The 25,938-nt window shown below is 42.0% G+C and overlaps 1 protein-coding gene across 1 annotated transcript in view; it reads left to right on the top strand.

Moving 5' to 3' along the window:
* Window positions 1-4,557: 4,557 nt before the first annotated feature.
* GSAP (gamma-secretase activating protein) overlaps window positions 4,558-25,938 on the top strand; it is a 73,322-nt gene continuing 51,941 nt past the window's right edge. Inside the window, exons 1-11 of the mRNA XM_019543611.1 lie at window positions 4,558-4,664; window positions 9,038-9,114; window positions 15,990-16,046; window positions 17,409-17,478; window positions 17,838-17,894; window positions 18,338-18,426; window positions 20,923-20,992; window positions 21,147-21,193; window positions 23,512-23,616; window positions 24,472-24,531; window positions 25,204-25,247. Of these exons, the coding sequence (XP_019399156.1) occupies window positions 4,598-4,664; window positions 9,038-9,114; window positions 15,990-16,046; window positions 17,409-17,478; window positions 17,838-17,894; window positions 18,338-18,426; window positions 20,923-20,992; window positions 21,147-21,193; window positions 23,512-23,616; window positions 24,472-24,531; window positions 25,204-25,247 (743 nt within the window). The 5' untranslated portion in view covers window positions 4,558-4,597. The remainder of the gene's footprint in view (window positions 4,665-9,037; window positions 9,115-15,989; window positions 16,047-17,408; window positions 17,479-17,837; window positions 17,895-18,337; window positions 18,427-20,922; window positions 20,993-21,146; window positions 21,194-23,511; window positions 23,617-24,471; window positions 24,532-25,203; window positions 25,248-25,938) is intronic.

The raw sequence follows: 25,938 nt of genomic DNA, 5'->3' as shown, positions 1-25,938 counted from the left end.
GATAGCTGCAGCAGTAGACTTTCTCCTAAAGACATCAATGGTTTGATGAGTAGGAATGGTCTAAATCTTGTTCCTGACAACACACACAACTCAGACTGGAATAGGACAGACTTCTGACTTACAATGCCTCAAAAAATCTAGATATTTATGCTATTGTAATGGAAAATTGGGCTGTACGTAGCTTCTCTCAGAAGTCCTGCTCCACCTGCTTGGAGGACCTGATAGAAGAGAGATGCCTTTATTATTTCCACTGACTGAAAGTCATAGAAAAGACTGTTTCCCATAAGCTGCAAGTGGTAGCTCTCAAATGGTATTCCTCAAATGATAGGGCCACAAGCAGTTTCTGAGGTTGCCTGTGCTGGTAGGTAAGCATTCAGTTTAATTTTAAATCCTCTTATTTCATAATATATTCTATACCTATAATGATTAGGAAAAAGCCTGCCACAAACATTAAGTCATTCATACAACTCTATTACTTTCTGCACTTATATTTACTGTTATATTCTTTATTGGATCAGAAAAAAATATTGTACTGAATAGACAGACAAATATCTATTAACCTTCTCTCCAAAAACTCCTATGAACATACATATGTGTGCAAAAACATATACACTTACACAGAAATGTTAAAGGAACATGAAGGCTGCAAAGCCAAGCAAATGTTAGAAAATGCCAGATTTAAGCAAACTAAATTCAGACTTCTTGTCTTATGGTTCAGTCTTTAAACATGGTCAAATGCTCTTTCATTCAGCACTCAGGGTGGACGAAGTTCTGCTTTGAAACCAGTTATGGAGCAAAGGAGGATGTTCTCCAAACTAGGGATGAAGATCTATTTTTTTTAATGATCCATTTAACCTTCCCTAATTTTATCAGTTAAACGGTTAACCAATAACACAGCAGCTCAGACCTGGGGCATACTAGTCCCTCCTTGTTCCTCCCTCCCTCCTGCCTGTCCTGACACCTTCTGGTCCCTGCTGGGGCATGGCCCAGCTCCCCTCCCAGCCTGCCTTTCCTGCCCGACTCTACCCCTCCCCCACTAAACAATAACCAATAACCTAACTGATTATACCGGGCTTATCGGGTAAACAATTAATTGTTTAACCTTTCACAGTCCCACTCCAAACCTTAGTACTTTTAATTGAATGTTTTGTATGTTTTTTGCTATGTTTTCTAAAAAAACCTACTAAAAAAAATCATTGTCTAGAACCCTAGTGACCCCTGCTCTCCCCCACCAGGGATATCAGCAGGGCTGGGACCTCTAGATTCACAGCACTTGAACTAATAAAATAGCTGGCAGAAGTAACAGTCTGTTACCTACAACAGTATATCCTCAGTTACTTTAACCTTGGGTATCCTAATAATCCAAAAAGCAACTTTATTTTACTAACTAATAACTGTTGTATTGCAAAACAGGCTATTTTCTTTTTAACCTTTAATACAGTACTGTTTCTCCACTTTAAGTTTGAAACAGTAACTTGTACTTGTTGGTATTATGTAACAAAGGTTCTCTCAAGTTTTACTGTTAATGTCTGTACTGTTCAGTTTGGTATGGTTTTACATTGTGCATCATGTGGCGGCATGTATAATTCCTCACAAGATGCTGTGGTTTCACTTATCTGAACAATTTCAGTCATCCCAATGGCCATTCAGTGAGTACTTTCCAAAAGAGTTTGGATTACTAAAGATACACTGTACTAGAGACAGACAACACGCTTTGTCAGTAGGTTTTATAGCTATTTGTTACGTAACACAGAGATACTGAGACTCAGAAATCCTGGTTTCAGTGCTAGATTCTTCAAGTATTTTCTGTGGGTTATAAATCCTTTGCTCCTCCCAGTTCCTGCTAAATCCCTTCTGCTTCTATTTTCCTTGACTTCTATTTCCTCCACATCCTTGCTCTGATCGACACTTTTAGCTTCTGTTATTATAGAATCACAGAAAAACGAGAGGGTCATCTAATCCAACCCTCTGCTCAAGGCAGGGGCATTCCTTTCTAAACCATCCCAGTCAAATGTTTGCCTAATTTGCACTTCTAAAGATGGAGATTCTACAATGCAGTGGCATAATGACAGGTTGGCAAGTGGGGCACAAGCCCTGTGCATTGCCTACTGGAACCTGTTCCCCTCCTCTGCACCCTTCATCTTCCCTGCAGCAGCTCTGGCTACAGGCAGAACAACAGCGGCAGCAAGGGGTGGCGACCAGAGGTTTGCTGTTGGCATGGATGATGCCACCTTCCTTTTTTTGCCACCAACCGGTGTTTAAATGGCTGTTCAACACATGTTGGCAGCAAAAAAAAAAAAAAAAAGAGAGTGACATCTCCCACAACAGCGAACTTTTAGCTAATGTTCCTACACTGTGCCCTATCGGTGCCCAGGGAACAGAGCCATTCAGTCAGGCATCTGACATAACCTAAGTAATCTGTCCTAGTGCTTAACCACTCTCATAGCAAGAAAGTTCTTCCTAATATTTAGGAAGATACTGTTGCAACTTAAGTCAATTACTTCTTGCCCTGTCACTTGCAGCCACAAAGAACAATTGATCATCATCATCTTTAAAACAACCCTTTTTGTACTTGATGATTGCTATCCATCACGCATCAATCTTCTCTTCCGACTACATTAAGTCCAGTACTTTCAGCTTCTCCTCACAGGTCATGCTTTCTAGAGATCTACTATTTCTTCTGTCTCTCCTATGGACTCTCTTCTACTTGTCCACATCTTTTATCCTCGTCCCTTTGCTCCCCCCTACTCCCACAAAGATTCTTCTCCTAGTCCCCTTTCACCTTGGCTCTGGGTCCTGCCCATGATGCTTCCATCCTCTTTCCTTCTATTACCACATGCCTCGTTCCTTAACCTCTCCTCAAGTCTCTACATTCAGGTTGAGTTACTACTTCTAACTCCTCCTCGCAGCCTGTCTTTCTGCAGGGGGAACGTTGCAGAGACAGTCCCTCTGGCCTAACTTCTACTTGCTGACAATACAGCAGCCCTAAGTAGGGCAGAAGTGCAGGGAAAAGTCTGCTCAGCTCCAGCTGGAGTATGCTTAGTTGCTTTCGGGGGATGGTACATGTGGAAGCTGTTTGGCACGTAGGATCTGCGTGGGGTTGATGCATCTGCACAGAGTATGCAACCTTTGGAGAATAGAAGTGTCAGTTACTTCCCCTTGAAGCAAGGCTTCTGCTACAGGCCCTGTCCTGATCCTGAAATCTTTATATAGAAAAAAATGCCAAAGGAGAGTTTTGCCTGAGAAAAGGCTGCACTCTGACCGAATCTCTCTCTGCCACCCTCATTTCAGCGTTTTAACATTTCTTCTCCAGCAGCCTCTATGTAATTGTGCTCGTCACTTCCTCTTATCCTTTTGGTTCTGATACACAGCTGTATTGTTTGAGTTCTTGCTGTGTAAAACCTGAAATCTCTTTCCCATATGGTATAAGATTTTGATCTTATCAGAATCTAGCAGTAACTTATGAATGTATTTTATATATGAGAGAATACTATACTCGTCATTCCCGATTTCTTTTTTTATGCTCTCTCATTATAACTACTACAGCTGATTCTGAAGCTTTCAGCCGCTTTTTGCTGTGCTGGACCTATCAACTGGGCAGTCATTTTAAACTTCCATTTTAAGTTTTTAAAAAATATTTATAAATGACTAATCTTCCTGGAAGTGTCAGACTGATGTAGCTGTGATAGCCCAGGGATTGCATAAGAGGCATGGACTTTCAGAGGTGATATCTTTTATTGGACCGACTGTATTGTTCAGATAAACTCAGACAAGCTTTTGAATGCAAAGCCAAAGAAAACCCTGAAGAAGAATGCTCTGCACTGTAAAGCTTATCTAACTTTATCCCTTGTGGTCCAATGAAAGATATCACCCCTCAGAAAATCATGTTCCTCAAATACTCTTACTGGAAGTTATTCCTAAATAGTTTTAAAAGAATTCCCTCTGTTCTCCCTTTTTACATACATTTTTGTAGGTGCTGAATGTTAGAGCTTTGCCAACCAAGTTCATTCTGTAGGACACGGGGAGTCTCCTCCACGTACCCCTCCTGCACAGAAGTGATAAGCCCTCCGCATGGCATGGGGGCATTTACTGTCTCTACCCCCTTTGTGGGTCTGCGGCATCTTATCTCCAAACATTCAAAACTGGCTTAAAAATGCAAGAATAAAATACTACCAAATGCAAGACTAAAATACTAACAAACAAACAAGCGAAACCTTGTTCATTTGAGACTCTTCTCATTGCTTTCTCATTTCTGAGCATTGCAGTTACTCTCTGGTCACGTTTTCAAGCTTTCACCCACCTTTGGGGCTTTACGAAATGCTGAATATTACGAAGCTTACGAGAAGCCCAGGAGAGGTAGCAACCCGGGAGCTGGCTGGGACCCAGGAGGAAGATAGAATTAGGGCCGACTCCTCCCGCTGCGCTCGACTAGAGGCGCCATCATGCCCTAGAGTGCCGGCGGCAAGCCCCGCCTCCCGGCGGCGCAAACGTTCCCAGCCGGCTCCTTGCAGAATGACACCGGCGGCGCCCAATAGGCTGCAAGCGTGGGCCGCGCCCAACTGGCGGGCAGCAGCGGCGCAGGGTGCGGGCGGGCGCGATGCTGCTGCAGCTGGGCGCCGCGTTTGATCTGCGGCGGGACGTGGGCCCGTGGCTCGCGGCGCAAGGTAACGCGGGAATCGCCGCGGGCGGGAAGGAGGGAGGGAGCGGCTGCGCTTCCTGCTCGTGACTGACCCCATCCCCCGGGGGTTGCGGCCCTTGCTGCATGTGACACATCAAAACAGCGCTGTGTTGCAGCCCCGCCTCGCTTGCAAATCAGTTGTTAGCGAAGGGCTAAGTTTTCCCCATTCGTGCAGCACAGACTTTAAGAGCAATGCCAAAAGTCACGAGAGCTGGTAGCAGGGTTACTCCAAGTAGAAACGGTGCCGACCCCTGCTGCAGCTGGTTTGTATCCAGCGTTAATTGGGATGTGTAGCAGGGCCCTTTCTTTTCATTTATATTTTGTCAAACTGCCCAGGTGAGACGTGCGGCAGGTGGAGGGCGGGTCTGTGGGGAACCCCCTGCGATTCTGGGGGAATTCCGTATTTATTCAGTACGGTAAATCCGCTGTGTTATTGCCGTATTTCTTTGAAGAAGGAAGCGAGGCGTCTGGTAACGAAGTGGGAACAGTTTCATTCATTGGCAGGACGAGGCGCAAGGTGCGGGGCAGTTAGGGGGCTGATCTGCGAGCCGCGAGTCTCCTCCTGTTCTGGGTTCAAAAGCCAACAGTCGCATTAAGCCGTTTCGTCAAAGATGGGCGTCTTTAATGGCAGCTCCCTTGAAATGGGGGTCAGGTTCATCCTGGATGACACTTTGCACCACTGGTCTGTTCTCCATGACAATTGACACACAGCAGAGACGAGTGTGACGAAGACGGTTTGCAGGGAGGCAGCTCTACGTGATGGCTGAAAATATTTGGATTTTACCTCATACGAATAGGTTTTCTTACCATGTATCAGGTGTTGCTGCCTTTCACAGAACCTGTCCACCACTCCAAACAAATTGGACAGGACACCTACCCTCTCCTTTTAATAACAAAGAAACAAAAAAATCTCCCATTCTCATAGTAAGCGGATACCAATTACAGTTATATGAGCTGGTAGATGCCCCAACAGTTTGTGGTTTCTAGCTTGTCAGTTGGCATAAGGGTTAAAAATAGGACCCCAGTGTATTTTTTGGCACTTCTTTTTACTGCTTTCATTTGTAAAGACCATTTCATTTCTGTTTTTGTAAAGACTGTGGATGAGATCAGCTTAGAAAAGTAAAAGCAAATACTGTAAAAATCATTGTCTCGATATCTACTTAGGAACCAAGAACTTAGTACTTGCATAACTGGAAAACTTTTGGCAGGGTGTTCAATTCTCTTCTATAATCAGCTTGCCACCTATGTATTGCTGCTGTATTAAATAGTAATTTTGATTCATTCAGTCTCAAACATTTATATGAAACTGTAGGTAAGTATAAAGTTTCTGCCCTTTAAAGACCATTCGTTATCTTTCAATCTACTCCCAGATTTGCGGTTAAAAACACAATTAGTTCTAGGTAATGGTATGGAGCTGTTTTAAAGATATTTGAGGTAGTAGTGACCATCATGTTCTAGAAAGGTGAAGTCATGGCAGGGCCTTCAGAAAAGCAGGAATCTTTTCAATAAGCCTGTCTGATATTAGTAGGGCTGCTGCATACCATTTAAAATTTTACTGTGCACTGACTTTCTGGTGTATTGCCATGAAAATAAAAAACGATACGTATTGTAAATAGGGACACGTTTGAAAACTGGTTCTATGTACTGAAGGCCTGGTCTTACAAACATAGCATAGGAAGCTCCTTCCTATCCTATCAGGTCCAGTCCCCTGCATTTGTAAGCTATTTTTTAAACATATAGGCATGCCTGAATTACACAGCAGTCAAATTGAGTTTGTACATACACATTTTCAGTATTGGAGCCCAAATGAACAGACAAAAAATATTTTATATGATACTGAACTTGAAGATCCCACATAGCATGTTTGTGAGCAGGACATATAATTGGATTTCCAAGAACATGGTGATCTATAACCGCCCCCCCTCCCCCCCGAACAAATTCACAAACAAAAAAACTAACCCAAAACAAACCCTGCCCCCAACCCAAAAAACTGATCAGCCATTGATTGACAAAATTAGCTTTTAAAAATAAATACTCCAGTTGTGACTTTCTTTTCTTTTTTTGTGCTTTAAAAATATCAGGGAGAGCTTGTTGCTGTGAATTGAAACTGAGCTGTATTTGAAAAAAGCTTTCATGTTAATCTGGCTCTTTTGAGTCTATTGTTGGTGATGGTCAAGTGTCCTACTGAAGCGGGAGATTGTAAACCAGTGACAGAAGTGTTTGAAAGCTTGTCTAACGTGCAGAAATTGAACTTTTTTTCCCCTTTGAGGTAGTTTGAATTTTTGTAGTAATGCTTACAATTGCTAACTATAATACTAAAAGCTAATTAATTCTCTCTCTGAAGGATTTGAAAGCCCTTTGCAGACTATCTTGGAGTTTCCATTGATGCACATACTGGGCGTGCAGGCACATTCGCATTCTGACCCGACAAGAAAAGCAACTCTTTGCATTCAGCTGCATTTATTATTCAGTACAGTCCCTGTCCATATTAATGCACTTGTTAAATTCAGCTGCCTTTTTTTTGGGATTTTTTTTTTTTTTTTATTGTGGCATATGAAAGGCTATTGTTTCCAGTGTTACCACCATGGATGCCCTTGGATTTCCTTTTAGGTTTAAAGGATCTCCAATGATTGCTACTCCGATTTCATTTTTCTCTATTTTACAAATGTTCAGTAACTACCTTGCTTCGACACACCCTCATACTAGTTCTGCACAGAGTAAAAAATGGCTGCTCACAAAGAAAAAATGGCAGTCCTTGTGAAGTAATTTGCCCTGCGAGAGTTTTACCTGGAAAAGAAATAACTAGTTTGGAGGCGACTGTACTTATCCCGAAGGCTCAGAGAAGTGACTAAATTCTATGAAGCTTCTATTAGAGGCAGTGTAGTACGTGCTGTCCTCCAAAAGAGAACAGCAAATTTTCTTGGTTATTATTGGTTAATAATCTCTGTTGTAATGCTGTTGTGACCTGAAAACTGGGTAATGAGGGTGGGGGAGGGCAGAGAAGAGTAATGCCAGGAACCTTTTTCTCTCTCCACCTCTAACAAAAAGCAGTTCTGAATTTTTTTGATCCAAAAAATGAAATAAAACAGTGGAGGTTTTCTTTCCATTATTAGCCAGCCTAAGCGGCTTAAAATATTAAACTGCTTGCACCCCAGGGAGGAAAGAAACTTCCTACCAATCTTATGTGATAACCATGGTAAATAGTCAAACAGAACAAAACACCTGACAAGACTTTTGAAGAATTTTCCCAGTCCCACTTGCTGAACCACATTCCTATTGCAAATGAACATGCAGATGTCAAACTTCCCAGTTACAGACTGTTTCTTAATCACAGTCACATTTGTGATCATGCAACAATCCTTTGGCAACCAAAGTATTTAGAAAGCATGAAGAAGTAGTATCAGAAAAGCACTTAATGTGATATAAGACTTGTCTTATTAAAAGAAATTAATTGTGCTCTTATGTTGCTTCCATTTTATATCTAGTGCTTCCCTGCTGACTGGTCCTTCTCAACCCTCTGAATACCTCTCTTGTCTGATCCCTCTTCCACCCCCGTTGTCTTATCTGTGTTTCCATGACACCTAGGATCTTCAGATGTGCTTCCTCAACACTGCTTAGTTCCTTAATACCCAGCGCATGCTGCCTAGCTCCCTGGCTCCCTCATGGCTTTGATCCCTGAAAACAGTTTCTGTTTCTGATCTTGCTTGTATATGGGAACGGCCTCCAGAGGAAACAGCTAAGCTGGCACCACTTCATTTCCACATCCAGGCAGCTGGAAATAAGTTGTCAGTTTTCATAGAGCTTGTTTGTTCTCTGCAAACCCCCCGGAAAGTGCTCCAAGGGCTGCAGTGCAGAGACTTTACTTTATAAAGTCCTGCATGGCATATAATATATAAAAGCTGATCATGTTTGTCTGCTACAAACAGTATAAGATGAATCCATGCCTCTCATTAAATATTCTTCATCTTTACTAAAAATAAATATTAAGGTAGAATACTAAATACAGTTAGGGGAGATGGTCCTGAGATTACACTGTAGGTAGATAGTTAAAATGTTAGTGCATTACATTGACAGAATAGACTGCTCACAGACATGATTTATATAATGTGGTTGAGCAATGAAGATTACAAATCAATCTCCTTCTCTTTATGCTTTGAAACTCTATACACATCTCATATTAAGCTATTTGGAAATTAAATGGAAGTCTACTGTTCTTTGTTCAAGAACAGAAGTTTTTTTTTTCATGTACAAATGTGCCTTTGCAGATTTAAAATTAATGCTCGTTTGTCTTAAAGTATCATAAGTTTTACAGTGAATTAGCCCAACTCAGAATCTTATGCCTTACACCTATCATTTTAGATACCTTTGAGGAGACTTCGTCAACACTGTATGTACTAAATGTTGAAAGAAATGGAAAAATTATATACACCTGGAAGGTAAGTCTACGGCAACTCTCTGCAGCTATACTAGAAAGTAACAGTGTGGTAAACCCTTCTTTTCATCTAATACTCCCACCTTAAATTTAATGTAAGTGACATTTTAAAACCTGAAATTTGATTAGTTAATTTCTTTCATTTCTTTTACAATAAGAGAGCAGTTGTCCTTCGTTCATTTGCAGAATTGGCTTTTTTATAGGTTGAGGGGGTGTTTGGATTGAGGTGAAGTACTGGATTCATTAAATAAGTCCATGGGACTTTCGCCATTGACTTCTGTGGGACCAGAATTTAACCCTTAATGAACATGTATCGCTTTAACATACAAGCTTTTCATAAGCAGCACATTCTTCAACCCTGGGAGTAGAGTTGCTTCAGAAAGGAAAAATCTGTTGGATTCATGTGCAGCTATTTCCAATAAACTTGATTCATTTATGCATAATGAAGGGTAAAAGAGCTCTTTTTTCTGCCTTACTTGGTGGTGTTTTAAACACTTATCAGTAGTGCTTAATTATAGTTGTCATGGGCTTGAAAAAATCCTTAACTTATTAGTATCCTGCACTGTTTAGGGCCATGTAATTTTAACTTAAAAATAAGCCTTCAGTGCCCTGTTTTGCCCCCAAATGCATTAGGGAAGGAGAGACTCCCTGAGATGAATCTAGTGGAGTTCCAAGGAATTTTCTCATTGGTTTGGGGATGTTTCTCCTCTGCAGAAGTAACTGAGTTTCATTTCTTTAAAAGCACACATAAAACCCAGACTGTGGAAGATCTACCTGCCTGATGCACAGACTAGAGGATCATGTCTCAAATTGTAGTGCACTGTCAGAGATGCCTCTTTGTATTCCAAGGCAGCAGAGCTGAAACTCTTCAGAGCATCACATAGGGCTTGAGTCAGGGTAAGGCTGCAGCAGACTTAATCCCTTGTTCTTATGGATGCAGATTTCCCTTTGTATAAGAAGGTACAGAAAGTGTGGGCCTCTGTACAGCACCTTGCAGTACTCCTATGGGCACACTAGATCTATGGAGGCAACATGTTATTTATGAAGGGGTGATTCCTTCTTTCTAATGTCTTTGAATCAGCCTGAATTATTTCCCTGTGCTGCTGTCTCGACAAGATAAGAACTTTTTTTCCCCATGATTGCTTACTCTCCTGCAAAAGTGACCTACAGAGACTTCCTTCATTGTAGAGGACACGGATATGTTTTGTTCGCTTTTGCTCTAAGGCAGGGGTGCTCAGCCTCCAAACCACGGGCCAGATGTGGCCATGGAGTCATTGCACAGGGCATATGGAGCTCCCCATGGGTCTGGAAATTTGGTAGTGGGGGTGTGGTGGCCATTAATATGACTACTCTCCCCTGTGCCAAATCCCCAAGCCCCATTCCCTGCATGACTGATTGGAGCCAAGCTATACCTACTTCCCCGGCGGGGCTGGGCCATGCTCCCCGCTCCCCCCTCCCCCCCCTTTCTGAATCGGGACAGCTTCACCCCCTTCCCTCCCCATGGAGTTGGGTTTAGGGCCTGGTCATGCTCCCTTCCTGTCCTCAAGGAGTTGGGTTGGGTCCTGGCTACTCCCCCCTCCCCTGCAGGGCCAGGCTACACCCCCTTCCGTCTTTGCAGGGCCAGTTTGGGGACTGGCCTTGCCCCCTTCCCTTGCCACAGGGCCAAGTCAAGCTCCTTTCCCCTGCAGGGCTGCATTGGGGCCAGCCTGCACCTTGTGCTGCCAGGTAGTGCCTGCCTTGCCTGCCCAAATGCTGGATTGGGAGCACTGGCTTGATCCAGCCCACAGTTGGGATGGGTACTGGCAATCTGGCCCATGGGGCAAAAGGGTTGGGCACCACTGCTCTAAGATTTTAAGTCTATGAGGGGCTGAGTTGTGAGTACTCCATGGAATATTTTTAGAAGAGGGCAAATTCACTTGCTAATTCCTTTATGCTTTAACTCAGGGGTTCCCAAACTCGGACAGATTGCGTACCACCAATTTAAAATGATACAGCCTTAAGTACCACCAGCAAAATGTTTGTACACATGGGCAACAGACTGTGTATTAGTGGGCTTTGAGCATCCCACCACTCATCCTGGGGCCCCATTCACCCCAGCCCCTTCCCCTGCCTCTGCCCCACGCCCTCCCTCACCATGGGGCCCTCAGTCTTTGCCCCCTCTTCTCCTCCCCCCCCCCAACACACTTACCTGCTGGGTGCTGTTCCACACACAATGCTGTGTTCCTGGCGATGTGCAGCAGGCTGCTGCTGGGCTTTGGGGGGTTGTGGCCCATCCCTCTGGCCTTCTGCATACCATTCGCAGGTTGTGTGTGTACCACTGGTGATATGCATACCACAGTTTGGGATCTGCTACTCTAAATGGTTTTCAAGTTTTTTAGACTTGAGGCACCCCTCTATAACTCTTGTGAATTGAGTGGCACACCATTTATTTATTACAGTGCTTATCTCTTGGCAGCGGGGCTGGGTAGTGGGGGCAAAGTTGTGGCCAGGCAGAGCCTGAGCCTGTCCGTATCTGTTTCTCCTCACACTTCCTGCTGCACCTCTTGAAGGATCTCACTGTACCCCAGGGTGCTGTGGCACCCAGTTTGAGAATAACTGGTGTAACCTTTTGTTGAAACTTTACTTTGTGTAAAGCCTGATGGCTTTAAGTTGCATTTTTGACTTCCCCTCAGTTTGCAACAAATTTTAAGATAAATCTCTTCTGAATAATGGTTATACTTTCACAGTGCTACTCCAGCGTAAATATGCAGAAGTGGCACTGAAAAGCTGCATTTAGTGAAGATAGATAAATTACCTCCAGTATTCTGTAGCTTTCTCTTTTATCTACCTGTATTTACTGTGAGGAAATAGTTAACGCTAATATCTACTATAATAAAGTTAACTATAGGTCTTACAGAGTTGTCTAAAACAATTTAACTTTTTTAGTATCACCACAGTGAATTGTCTGTAATCAACAAGACCATTTTTTGGAAACCTGCGTGCACAAGTGAGCCTTTGCTGCCTTTGTAGCAGTGAAGTCCCATGCTCTTGGCAGAAGAATTCATGTTTGTACTGACAGTATCAGTGAGGTTGGTGCACAAATAAGGATAGAGCTATTCTGGCATTTGTCCCAATAGACAAAAATGGAAAACAACCTCTCTATCAAATGGAAAAGAACCAAGCATATTATATGTGGAATCAGAGCTAGGAGGAAGGTAAACTTATTTTCATGTTGCAAGGTATTAGAGAATTGTGTTGACTATTTAAAAAAAAAGTCTCTATAATGGCTGTCACAGGATAAGTACTTATACCCTGCAAGGCAGTATAGGAATTCTGCAAGTGAATGTGAAAACAAATATGTGAGCACACAGATTTGCGGGCAGATTAATCATTGCAAAGGTAATTCCAGTATTAATCAAATATGCTTTCAGTAGCAAAGCACAGATGATGTTAGATTGCAAGAACACATTTCTACTATCAGAATCATCCGGGTTTCAATTTGGAAAATGTCCTTATTTAGAAATGTTTAATTTTAAATTGGCAGGACTTAAATTCATGAGCAATTGAGTGCTCACTTACCATGATGATAAGTGTAAAAACCTGAAAGAGAGGAAGCTCAAGGTCTTTAGTTTTAACTGCATAAAACAAGATATAGCATTTCTGTAATTAACCACAAGACCTCTTTCTTAAGCCCTGTTTAAAAGTAATGGTCGTGATATTGAGCAGTGAGAGATTATGGTTTGAAGACTACAAGGTTATATAGTTTCCATTAAGATTACTATTTGTGGTACACAGACTTCTGCAGCATGACTAATTTCCAGTTCAAAATTGAAATGTTATAAATTCCAATAATGAAAATAGATTTTTGTAAATAGAAAGCATGGTAAAAACTATTCTTTTCTATTCTAAAAAATAAAAGTTAATTTCTGTTTATTCAAAATTCCCATAAATAGTTGTGATTTTACATTATTTAATTATTTATCAGCAGGTGGTATTTCTTGCTTTTAGAGGCAGTAGACTGTTAGTAATGATGATCATGCTTAAGGGCTTTTTTTTTAAATAGCCTGTGAAATCTATTTAGTCTTCATATAGGTAATTTTCTAGGGTAGAGTTTCAATCTGTTCTCCAACTAACAGATCACTGGGTGGTACAGCAGCTTCTTTACAGGGTCCGTATACTATCCAGTTTGTACAAGTGTGGATCCCCAAGTGTGGGTGTTTCAACCCAAAATAGCCTATCTAGGACCAGTGTGGAATCCCCCTTTTATCATGTGCAATAGTTTCTCTTCCTTGTCATTCAACTGCTCTAATATATGGCCCAAATACAATGGAGGGGATAAATTCAGATTTAAGTTTGAATGGACTTCACTTTCATTCACCAGCAGTGCAGATGCTGGTGGTTCAATCATTGTCCTATGTTGTTCTTTTTAAAATGTATCCCCTCTCAGTCTCTTTCCTATCATTAGAATTGGAGCAAGGGTGTAAATGATGTGGCCCACAGACTGGATATGGCCCATGGAACTTTATCAGTGTCTTCTCACCTTTGGGGCAGACACTGGGACTGGAAATTGGCAGAGGGGCAAGCAGCAATAGCTTTACGGTAGTTGCTCAAATATAAGACAACCTGATTATAAGATATCCCCTTAGTAATTAGATTCTATATATGGAAAATATATAAATATGATACAATTTTCCAGGTATAGAATGCAATTATTGGAGGTTTATTTTGAGTTTTTCCCCTTCCTACTGCTACAGCAGGTAAAATAAATCTGTGAGGTCAGGTAGCCCCTTTGCCCCTCCCCCCCAACTTCTCCCTCTTGCAGCCCCTTTACGCACTCCTTACTGTTAGACTGAGCACATGGAAGTGAGGGCCAATTTTGAAAAAACTGACTTTGAAATAAGTATCTATCTGCAAGCTTTAGCACAGATAATCTATAAACACTTTTAATGTATTTATATATAATACCATATATGTGATATTAGTTCAAAGCCAGAAGATTCATGATTTACCATATAGTTCATTGGGCTGGGCCCCAGTAAAATTGAAAGCATTTAAAGCCTTGGTGACTCTATAGCACAGCATTGCTCAGAACTTGGCATATGTGTATGCTCCAGATACTGCTTCCCCCCCAACCCCCCGCCAAGGATCCATGTGCTATTTAGCCCACACTCATGACAAGTTCTTGTCATGAGTCCTGGGATCCTCCAAAATGTATATGCAGATGAGGCATAGGGGAGTCTGGTCTAGCTTTACTTCCTGAAGCGTGGGGTCACTCTAATCATTAATGTGACAAGCTAACAGAGGGGCTTTGGGCAAACTGTTTGGGGACCTGTTTGATGATATCCAGACCTCTAAGGTTGGTGGAAAAACAGGAATGGCTGTAAATGGGAAAGAAAGGTGCAGCTCAGATGCGAGAGTCAAGAGGACATTTAAATATATGCAGTGTAGTAGCTCACCATGACTTGAACAAGTGTTGGTGCTGAGCAGGACTGCATACAGTGGGTAGTACCGCATCTTATTCATATGGTTTGCACTAATTTATCCTTCTGGTATGTTTCCATCAGCACCTCAGCCTCTTCTGAGCTAAGATCAAGTGTAGTCACTGTGCTAGTCTGACAGTGTGTAGTGGAGGTTGCACCCCTGTCCAAATGCAGACAGGACTCCCTACGAGAGCCTCACAGTCAGTTTCCCACTAACTAGCTTCCAATGGGAGGATCTCAGCTACATGCCTACTTTATGGAAATGGGGGACTCCTCCCTAGCTTGCTCCTACAACCATTGGCTGAGGGCAAGTGAGACATGGGGGCGGGGAGAGGGGATGTCTGTACCCCAAGGGGCCTGTATGTAGGATACTTCGTAATCCATCGGCAGGCATCTGAAGCCCCAGGCTGAAAAGTCTGGGGTGGAGGATACTTGCTGGTTGCAATCCCCACATATGGTGTTTAAACAATTGAGTTTTGCTCAATCAAAAGGATTTGGAACTTATCTGTATAATTTGACCTGGAACACAAAAATTTTTCCAACTTCCCCCCAACCCAAACAAATCAACCCCAACAAACTCAGCTTTTTGTCTAAGATAAAGCATTTTTGGTACCAAGCGGAGTGTGGAAGGGCTGGCTCTGGCCCTCCTAGTGCTGGTGTGATATTGCAGCACCTGCAGGCCCAGTGCCAATTCCATATGGGGGGACCACCTGTCTGTTGTATAGTTATGATCAGTGTTTACTACATTTAGTTGGTTTCCATTACTGAAGGCATGCTGCTTTTAGCACCAATTCAAAGATGGACAGTGTAATTTAATGAGGTTTCCTTGTATGTGAATGTAAGAGGAGTGGCTTTTCCTAACAGGCTGATTGGGGAGGTTAGGGTGGAATCTTGTCTTCTATTTGAGTACATACAGTAATTGCTGTGGCTCCTGGAGCTGGCAGTAGCTTTTTGTCTTGTTGCCAAATTTCCAATCTGTTGGTCAGAGCTGGAGCATGGGGCTGTGTCATCTGGCCCACAGGGCTGCTCTGTGGGGCTGGAAATTTGGTGGTGGGATAAGCAGTGGTTGTTATGGCACTAGAAGATCTAGCAATTAATGCTGCTCCTGTTTGTTCCACCAGCAGATTTCCAGCCCTGTGGGCCAGATGTCATGGCTCTGTACTCCCAGATCTGGCCTGTGGACAAGCCCCATATTACTTATCTAGTCTCTGGGCAGACCTTCTGTTACACATCTGCTCTGAATTGGAGTAGGTGTGACAAAATAAAGGACAGAAAAAGGGTAAAGATGAAATAAATGGAAAGGACTGGTGATGTTTGTGTTAGGAGGGTGGGGTGGGGAAGGGAGAAAAGAAATGAAAACATTCAGCAAATGGTGAGAACCTTGAGAAAACCTTAGATTTTTTTTCATTTTAATTTACAGGGTCATCTGAGAAACACTTGCATTGGATTGTATGATTCTCAAACAAGGCAAAATGAGGTAAGGACCAGCTTTCTAAACTACAAAGTGATTTACTTGTATCTCTAGGACCATCTCCTTTTCAATATAAATTACATGTGTGACATTCCAGTGTCAAAGTGTAAATCATTCAAAGATCATGTAATGTAGCAATGTGTCATAATGTTTGACACTATTTGATATTGTCAACATTTGAACACTGCTGAGTCCACTCCAGTGTTTAAAACAAGCTAAAAACCTTTAACTGTGTATGTTTGCTAAAAGATAAATTATTTAATTCTTCTCTTGTCCTGCATGTACACAGATTTGGTGATGCTACAGGAATATGAAGACACAGCTCAGTCCTGCAGTTAAATCTATGTGGACAGTTCCTAATGCCTGTCCAGAGCTGTACTGAAATCATTGGGGTTTCATTAAAGCAACAAACCATCCAGAATTATCTAGAACAGTCCCAAATTTCAGGGTTATGTCTTGGTGTCTCTGAAAAGGCCTTGAAAAATGGGGTTTCATGTTCCAGACTTGAAAAGCTGATTGTGGATTGGCTGAGCCCTTTTTTCATCACATCCCCTCCAAACATCCTGAAGCACCAGGCAGCATCCTGGTACATCTGTGAGGATATAGACTGATGCTACCTGATGACATACAAGTGCAGCTTTAATGCTTCAACTGGAAGGAGTGTGGTCATGTTAGCAGGCATGGGGTGGGCCAGGGCTGCGGCTTTGTGCTCATCTGCTATTGGGCCTTGATGAGAGTGGCAGTGGCAAGGAACCACAGAGCCTGTGGGCTCTGGGTGTGGTGAGCTGTTGCAGGTGGGGGAGAAGGGGTGCTGACCAGCCTACAACAGTTCCCCAAAACTGCCCATGCAGCCCACAGGCCCAAATAATTGCCCACCCCAGCAATATACCCATATTCATATTTAATTAGTTCTGCCATTTTATCACCTGGTTTAATTAGTTCTGTTGGGGAGTAGGCTTCCCCCCCCCACCCCAAACAGGAAGCCGTGTTAACCACATTTGTGTTCTGCACTAAGTAGTCTGTGCTAACTGAAACTGGAAATAGTAGAGACTATTTTATATTCCAAAGGACTGTAGAGGATATGTGACTGTCCCCAGATTTTGCTCTCTGGAAGTTGAGGGTTCATAGCTACATAAGGGTCTTTCTGAACCAAACTAGTGACAAGATTGGAGGCTTGAGGAAATAAGCAGTGCACATATGGTGGTGGAGATTGAAACTGAGGCCTAAAGTATGATTTTTGTGGCTTTAGGAGAATTTGTTTGACAACAATTAATATGTAGGTTTCTCCTTTTCAGTAAGGAATAGTTCGCATTATGTGGTTGGCGTGGAATGGAAATAAACTTTAACTCAAAATATATTTCTTAATAGCACCTGTATACCTTCGAGAGAGATCTACACATAATCAGCTGTTCAGTCAACAATGAAAGGACATTACTGGGTAAAAGCTTTTTAAAATTTGCCAGTCTATATACATTTAATTGTAGAAATAATGAGAGCAATATTGACCCATAAGTAGCTAGCTTATAGTGATCTGTCTTCATGCATTTTAAATACTTCTGCCACTAAAACCTGTAAGTGAGAGCATGTAATCACTGTTACTGCTTTTTTAATAAAAGAAATGGATTCTTCTTAAGTTTTGTCTTGCCTACTATACCTATGGTACCTGCCATTTCTTGCTTTTAAAGTTGGAACAATTTATGACTTTTCTTCCGTAACATTTCTAATGTCATCTAGTATCTGGAAATGTTTAGTGATACGAAATACTGAATATACCTTTTTTGTGGTTTTGTTGATTAGCTGTCAGTTTTCTTCAGATGACAAAAGAAGATAAAGTAAATCAACTACTCCAGCCAGGTACTGCGAGGTGTTTATTTTTAATCATGATAATTCTAAAGTACCAATGTTCAATGGATGTAGTAATTAAACTGGCATCACTGGATGGATGTTACAGCACTGCCTGAAATTCAAGTTGCAGCAGGGGAGCTTTAGGTTGGATAGTAGAAAAAACTTTCTCAGTTGGAGGGTGGTGAAGCACTGGAACGGGTTACCTAGTGAGGGGGTGAACTTTCCATCCTTGGAGGTTTTTTAAGACTTAGCTTGACAAAGCCCTGTTTGGAATGATCTAGTCGGGGATGGTTATGCTTTGAGCATGGCGTTGGAACTAGATGACCTTCTGAGGTCCTTTCCAACCCCAATTTTCTATGATTCCATTTTTGCTTTTATCCTCTCTTTTCTGTTTATAACAAAGACTTCGTAAAAATAGGTTGATGTTATCTGAACTTGTGTTCTTCTTGCAGTATCAAAGTGTTTGACTTTGCTTATTGAAATTCATCCTGTTAATTATGTGAAAGTCCTGAAGGCTGTGGATAGCTGTATCAGAGTGCAGGTAATGCTTCAACCTACTTGCATTTCATTTTTCCTTTCTTTCACTTGGAAGTGAAAAATCAGGGGAGTGTAAAGGTACTTCTTTACAACCAAATAGTTTTCCATGGCATTGCTGAGTACAGTGCAGATAGTGTATCATGCTATTGACTCTAAAGATACTTATTTTATGTTTTATCTCCTATTTTTCTAAGCATGTATCTAATGTATGTGTCTACAAATGCCTGTGGGCAGCAATGCTAAATTTCAGGTACCTGATCCCCAGAGTAATGATGTGGCTAGACTTCCCGCACAAACCATAGGGCAAGAAAGGCCATTCAAAAAGTGATTACAAAACAAAATAAAAAACCTGCATGCAGAGTGGGGAGCTGTCAACAACTATCCAATAGAAAACACTAAACATAGGAATGTGTTTCAATTCCTGCCTCTCCGTAGCAGGCACCTGAGCCAGAGCTTCAAAGAAGGCACCTCCATCTGCTCAGGATTCAGAGCCTGAGGGGTGGGCACAGACCAGTAGGCCTGTGCGAAGCAGCAAGTATTTGCTTTGGATTCAGATTTGGCTGGTTTGGAGGACGGCGATTCGATTTGGAGATTCAAATCACTGTCCTGATTTGTTTCGGCCAAATCGGATCTGAAATATTTGGCACTGCTTTGGAGATTTGGCCATAGATTAAACAGGCAGCTGACATGGCTGCCTCCAGCTGGTAAATCTGTTGGGGTTGGGGAAGGGAAGGGGCCTGGGGGAGGGAGGGATTGGGGCTGGGACAAACTACCCAGTGGGACAAGAGGCCTTGTTACTCAGGGAGGGGAGCAGGGGGGTTTGGCATGCGGGCATGGCAGTGCTGAGATCAGGGACTCTGTGCTACCACCACTTGCCAGCTGGCATGGAAGGGCAGGTGCTGTTGCTGCTTGCCAGCGGGTACTGTTGCTGCTTGCCAGCTAGTGTGAGGGTGTGGGTGCAGGGGCGCTGGGAGCAGGGGCTCTGCCCTGCTGCTGCTTGCCCCCTTCTGCCCAGAGTGAGCTGAGCCTGCATGTCCTCTCCACCCCTCCCACCCCCTCGGCTGGGCAGGCAGCAGTTCCGAGCGCTGCTATGCCCAGATCCCATGCCCCCCTCCCCAAGTTCTGCGCCCCCTGCCATGGCTGGGCAGCTTGTCCCAGCCCAAATCCCTCCCTCCGTCACACCCCCTCCCTTCCCCAACCCCAACAGATTTACCAGCTGGAGGCAACTGTGTCAGCTGCCTGTTTAGTCTATGGCTGAATCACCGAATCATTTTCCAAATTGATTTGGATGCTTCAAATAGAGCTTTTAATTGGTCTCCTGATTTGATTCAGATTCCAAGATTCGGTCCCTGAATCAGAACACATCTCTTCTGATTTGAATTGGCGACCGAAGCTTTGTACAGCCCTACAGACCAATATTCTTGGGGCATGTCTACTCTGGTCATGCACCCCTCTCAAAGGTGCTATGGAAAAATAAGCTCTGGCTACCCACCCACATCTGTTCGACATGCTCCAGATCTGGAGGTGAGCTGTTGAGGATGCTCTTGGGTAACTCTCATTGTCATTCTTAAAATTGGTGTCTCTTCATTGTCAGCAGGGATTGACATGGCACTGGCCTGCCAGCCAGATGTATGTGACATCCCTGGCCTAAAAGGTGACTGTTCTACCTGGATTGCTAGGGCACTTTATATGTGGACACCTGATCTGTGATAACTGTGAACCAATTCCCAATCAGTGACATTTGGGAGCATTTCAGTTTTACATGGGTCTATGCCCTTAGGCAGCTCCTGCAGTCCTGAGTTAAGTACCTAACTGCTGCATGGGTTTGGGAGTGCAGTAGGGTGTTTAGAGGTTCCTCTTTCTTCTGGCCTTCTTAATGAGTGGCTTAGACATCCCCTATTTGGGGATGTCTCCTGTGCTGAGCCCAGCACATGCCCAGAAGAAGCAGCATATTGGTTGGACCCGGCTTGCCTGATGCCTGTATAGATCAGGCATTTCAATGGGGCCTTTTTTGGTGCTTTCATCTAATAGCTGATTGACTCAGCTTTACATAAAACTGCCAAAAAGCCCTGCTGAAGCACCCAATCCATACAGATGCTGCAGAGCCAGTTGAAGTAACGTGCTGCTGCTTCCACGCGCAGTTTTGTTTTTGTTTTAATGTCTGCAAGCAGCTTAGGTGTCTAACTTTTGTCATTTAATGTATGTGAAATCTATGTCCTTAACTCAGCTTTGTGAATTCAACTCCTGGAGCTGGCTCCCTAAATTTTAAGTTTGGGAGCACTTAGCATCCTAGGACCTAAGTCCTTTTGTGAATCTTGCCTTTAAATCCTTTTTTTGGATATGATTCATAGTCTGTAATAACGCAGATGTTCTTTGCTGAATTTACTCGGTGTGCCTGTCAGTATTTATAAGTTATCAAGTATGCCATTTAAGATTATAAATACCGAATTTAGCTTCACTAACAATCTTGATTAACCCTTGCAAAATTTCCTTCTTATAGTTTCTCTACCCAGTTGAAAGTGGAAATCCCTTTCCAGAAAGCCATCTCTTACTAATTTCAGAAGATAGATGTAAGTATGAACTAATATTTTGAACACATACTGAATATCATCTAGTACTTTCTGGTACTTTGGAGTGCTGTGGACTAGAACTACAGTTCTGATTTGAGTTTTGGTGTTATTACCTTGTATTTTAAAACGAATGCAAATATTTTTAATTTTAAAGATATTGAACAATTTCACATTCACGTTGTCACAGAAGAGCACAAAGTGGTAAGAAATCAATTTTTTGCTATTTATTTCTTAATTGACAACTTAATGGAAGATAAGTATTCTGGCAATCAGTGTTCTTTCTGTAACTTTTCCTGTCCTTTTTAAATAGCTGTTTGAGTAATACTTTAATGTGTGGCAACAATTATGATAGCTTTGAAAGATTAAATTATTCAGCCAGCCCTGAAGAAGATTTTAAAGTATATATTGTATAATATAGAAGGAAATTAAATTTCTCGTTGTTTTCTCCTTATGCCTTTGAATGTGGCCTGATCAAAGGTTATTTAAAGGTTTTTGTTTTCGTCAAGGCCTAAATATATTAGATCCTTAAAAGGGATGCTTAGAGGAAAGTTAACAAAAGCTGCCTGTATAAGAGGCACAAAAAAGCCACAAAACACTAATATGCATCTACAATTCATTCTGAAACTTGTGGTATGAATGTTCTTGTATTTCTCTTCCCCTCCATTTTGTGTTCTGTTTGCAACACCAGAAATGAATCCTGTCCTGTGTAGGGCAACATCTGTTTGCAGCCCTTCTGACACCATAAACGTTTTTGTGACATCAGAAAAACCTAGCGAACAGATGTCCCTGGCCCTCATCATGCCCTAACTGCCCCAAAATAGTGATGCAGTGAGTCTTAGTAATAGTTTGTGCTCTTTTCATAGTGGATTTTGATTTGCTTATGGTGCATGGGCTGTCTGGGGCAGGCATTCCTGGGACTTGAGGGTTCTGATCCTTTGGGACAGTGGCCCTGAGTGCTTATCCTTATCCTGGGAATGATCCAAGGAACCGATAGGCTTCCCCACTCTGTGCTTGCAGGTGCCTGCCCTGGATCAAGGCTGCCCCCAGGGGTGTTATCCTGCAGAGCCCTGGGAGCTCTGAAGCCCCATGCCTGCAGGTGCAGAGTGGGGATACAGCCTCTTTGCTCTGTACCAGTGGATGTGTGCCGTGAGGCTGGTATCTCGTCGGATTGGGCCCCTGAAGTTTTGGGAAATGTGGGGGCCTGATCTAACAGGACAGTGGCCCTGGGTGACTTCTGTCTCTATCCTGGCACAGCTGATCCCATCACAAAGACAGCATCTGTTTGTAGCCTTAGTTTCTACAGTTGATGTCTGTCAGCAGTAACACTATTAAAAGACCATGCAAAGCCACTAACATGCGTACATTCTGCTTAAAATGAAATTCAGTAATTGGACTGTCTCTACTGCATTTATGTATTCAATATATGATGGAAACTAAATATTTGTTTAAAGATGACAGATACAGGTTGGGGGCAGGCTGGTGTTAGCAGCTCGTGGCTGCTGCTGCACCTCCCTGGAGCTGTTTCAGTCTGCATCCCAGATCCGGCACAGTACAAAAAGCTTCCTGCGGCCCAGCTGCAGCAGTGTGCATTACAGTGCAGGCAACCCTTCCTCCCCCCACCCCAAACACTGCCAGTAGCTACGCATGCTGGCTCCAATGGCTCTGCAAGGTGTAGGTTGCCAACCCCCTGTTCTAAAGTCTTTATATTGCTCTGACAGTTTAAAGATGGTTTAAAAATATGGGATTTTTTAACTGCAGGAGTGGGGTAAAGGGCTGTAGGATAAGTCTTCGCTGTTTCTTTGGAGCTCTCTAGACTGCTGCTGAGAAATGAGCCTTGCCTATGTGCTCCACTCTGAACATGCTGTTTGTTGAAAAGTGCCATGTAGTTAGTTACTTTTTGGTATATGCCCAGGGATGCTGTCAGGATCTCAGTTTTGAGCATGATCCTGAGAGCTGTGCTGGGTGTGCCTGGTACCACTCTAATGACAATTGTATTACTTTTTTTCTTTTTATTTCCCAGCAGAATTGTACACACACAGCAGAAGCAAGTGAGCAGGGCATGTTTCTCAGCATGTTTCTTGGGATCACAGTGGAAGGAGTGCAGACATATAATTTTAGTATAACTAAAATATGGACTTGGTGGATTTATACCAGTCCCCAATCTTGAGACAAATGTGACTTGAAATGGTGTTTTTTTTGTGTGTGTCAAGGGCAAACTTGGACTTGATCATATAACTACAGTTTTAGACTTGACTCCATTGAGAGGAGCTAAACATTGTACCTCTGGTATAACAGGTGCTCCAGTTTACAAGGGGAGAATTGAATGTGGAGGACAGATAATATATTAAGGGACTTTGAAATGTTAATTAAAATATTATACTGTTGCATATTACGTTAACTATTAAAATCCTAAGTTGTGCAAAAGTCTTCGTTAAAGTCAAATATGCTTGTAGTGCTTCTCCTTTCCTTGTCTTTTTTCCCTCCCCCATTCCTTTTTTTTTTTTTTAAATTCCATTCAGGTGATTCAAAACACAGGCCAGCTTCCAAGAGAGAGAGTTGCAGATGATCTCATTTGGGCACAATGGGATATGACAGAACAAAGACTCTTCTACATTGTTCCAAAGGTGGAAAAAATGATCTCTGTGTTTGTTCCATCTCTTTTGTTTTTCTGACAGAAAGGTTTGAGTTCATAAAGCAGCAAAAATTGTATCAGTTGGATTATTTTGAGGTGTAAAATCAAAGTTAGTGGTCAAAATAAGACTTTCCTGTTCAATTTTAAAGCTACTACTGTTATATGCAGTGATTTGAACTTATGGCATGTTTGACCTAGGGCAGTGAACTTGCCAATTTATGAGAGGGTGTTTTCTGCACATTGGGGCAGCCATGAGTAAGAGAGAAAAGCTTGTGTGTACCAGGGGAGAACAGGTCCTCAGGTTAGGCATTTGCGAACTGCTTTTCATTTTGACCTGTGGGAATAAACACACTTGCATGAAAACAATAGACTTTCAGTGCTAACTTTTTTGACCCTGTGGAATCAGTTGGACCTTGTGCAGAAAGGAAGGCATGTGTATATTATAGTGAAGAACGTATTCTCATTCTTATTCCCTTATTCTTCCCTTGCAAGAGGCCTTTCAAGTTGTCCAAAATAAGATAATGTTCCTAATGGTTTTAGCTGTATGGGCAAAACATTAGGGAAAAAATCTTCTAGTGGATTCTTATGAATGAAAGAGGAACGCAGTTCTGTGTTATGCAGTTATAGACAGAAGGTAGTTATCTAATTTGGGACAGGAAGGAAATATGTCATAGTGGTGTAATAGGGAGTGCTATTGTGGAGGCTTGTTTGTGGTCTTTTCTTTTTTTGTCTCCCTCCTGGTTAACTTTTATGTGCTAGCAAGTAGGACTGTTTCAAATTCAACCTTCTCGTTGTTTGTAATAATCTTTTTTATTAGTCTTAATAAAAAAATTCCTCTTAATTTTAGGAATCGAGGAATACATTAAAATGTGTCCAGTTTTATCCTGATGAAAACTTTAAATTAATAGTAAGTTGTTAATATGATCTCATATAAGTAGTCTTGGAGAGAATGTAATTTATTTCAGGGAATGATACTGATACTTTGTCATAGCAGTTTTATTTTTAATAACAGGTTTATATTTTAAAAACAAACAAAATAACCCCTTTGACATGTTTAAAAATGTGATAAGATTTGAATTTGGCCTGTTACATTGGCATTGCTTCACAGATTTGGATTAACATCTTTGCAGTTATTTTCAAGTTCATGCAGTTAATCCAGCTTTATACAAGCACACCTGACAGCAGAATTTGCAAATGTATTAGAAAGATAAAAGCTTAATAGTTTCAATGGAAACACGACTGAGTCTGTATCATTGATTACAGAGCATTTTATTTGGATTGGCAAACTTAACCCTAATGTTGGATGCCATATTCAAGTTTGCTAAAATGGTGTTGTTGGAGGTTTGAAGTTGTCCCAGTTCATACTTGTATTTAACACCTTGGGGGTAGAGTTTTCTGACTTTTTTGAATGACTAAAAGTTTAAGTGATGGTAAATGAAGTTATGATTTTCCCATGGCAAAATAAGTCAAGTGGAATGTGAGGGAGTACACACTCTGTGGACTGATTGTAAGGCCACCCTTAAAATACTGTAATTTTCACTAAATGTATGTCTTTTTTTTTTTTTTTTTGGCTTAACAGTTGGAGGCACCTCTGGATATTTCACTAAGTGACATGGGATTAAAGTAAGTGGTACTCAAAGGGCCAAGTAAGTGGTACTACATGTGATGCTACCTCGCCATAGCAACACACAATGGTGATGTAGCATCGGTGGGCACAAACTGTGATGCTGCAGCTACATTGCTGTAGCAATGTGCTCCCTCATTACGGTGCATTGTTATGGCAATGTAGGGGCTAAAAATAACCGTATGCTGCCGGCATGGCATAGTATGGGCTGTTACTGTGCCATCATTTACTACCAAAAGGAAGTAGTAAATGATGGCATAGTAATGACAGCACCTTAGGGACATGTGTCAACACACCCAAAGTGTATTTTCTCACTTGTCTATAAATATGTCTAAAATTGAGTCTCTTAATATGCTAATAACTTCATTTGGAGTTACTTATTGGGATTTAGGACCATAAAATACACAAATATGTAATTTCTTAGAGCCAGATTCATATGTAGCTAAAAGGGTCATCAAGTCTAAGCTTGAGACCTTCTCCACACCTTTCCCAAGACCACTTGCAGAGTGTAATGGAACTGCATGAATAAGGGTGACACCATGCCTTTTAAGCTCTTAGGCATGAGAGGTAAGTTATACATTTCAGACACTCCTATGCAATTTATTTTCATGTAGATGCATGTGATGTATACTGTAGGAAGAAGTATCATGTTGCCATGTGCATTGCTCCTTTTTTTTAAAATATGGTTGA

Source organism: Crocodylus porosus, unplaced genomic scaffold (genome assembly GCF_001723895.1).
Source record: "Crocodylus porosus isolate Cpor-Errol unplaced genomic scaffold, CroPor_comp1, whole genome shotgun sequence".
In the NCBI taxonomy this organism is placed as follows: Eukaryota; Metazoa; Chordata; order Crocodylia; family Crocodylidae; genus Crocodylus; species Crocodylus porosus.
This window is presented reverse-complemented; position numbering and strand designations above follow the sequence as displayed.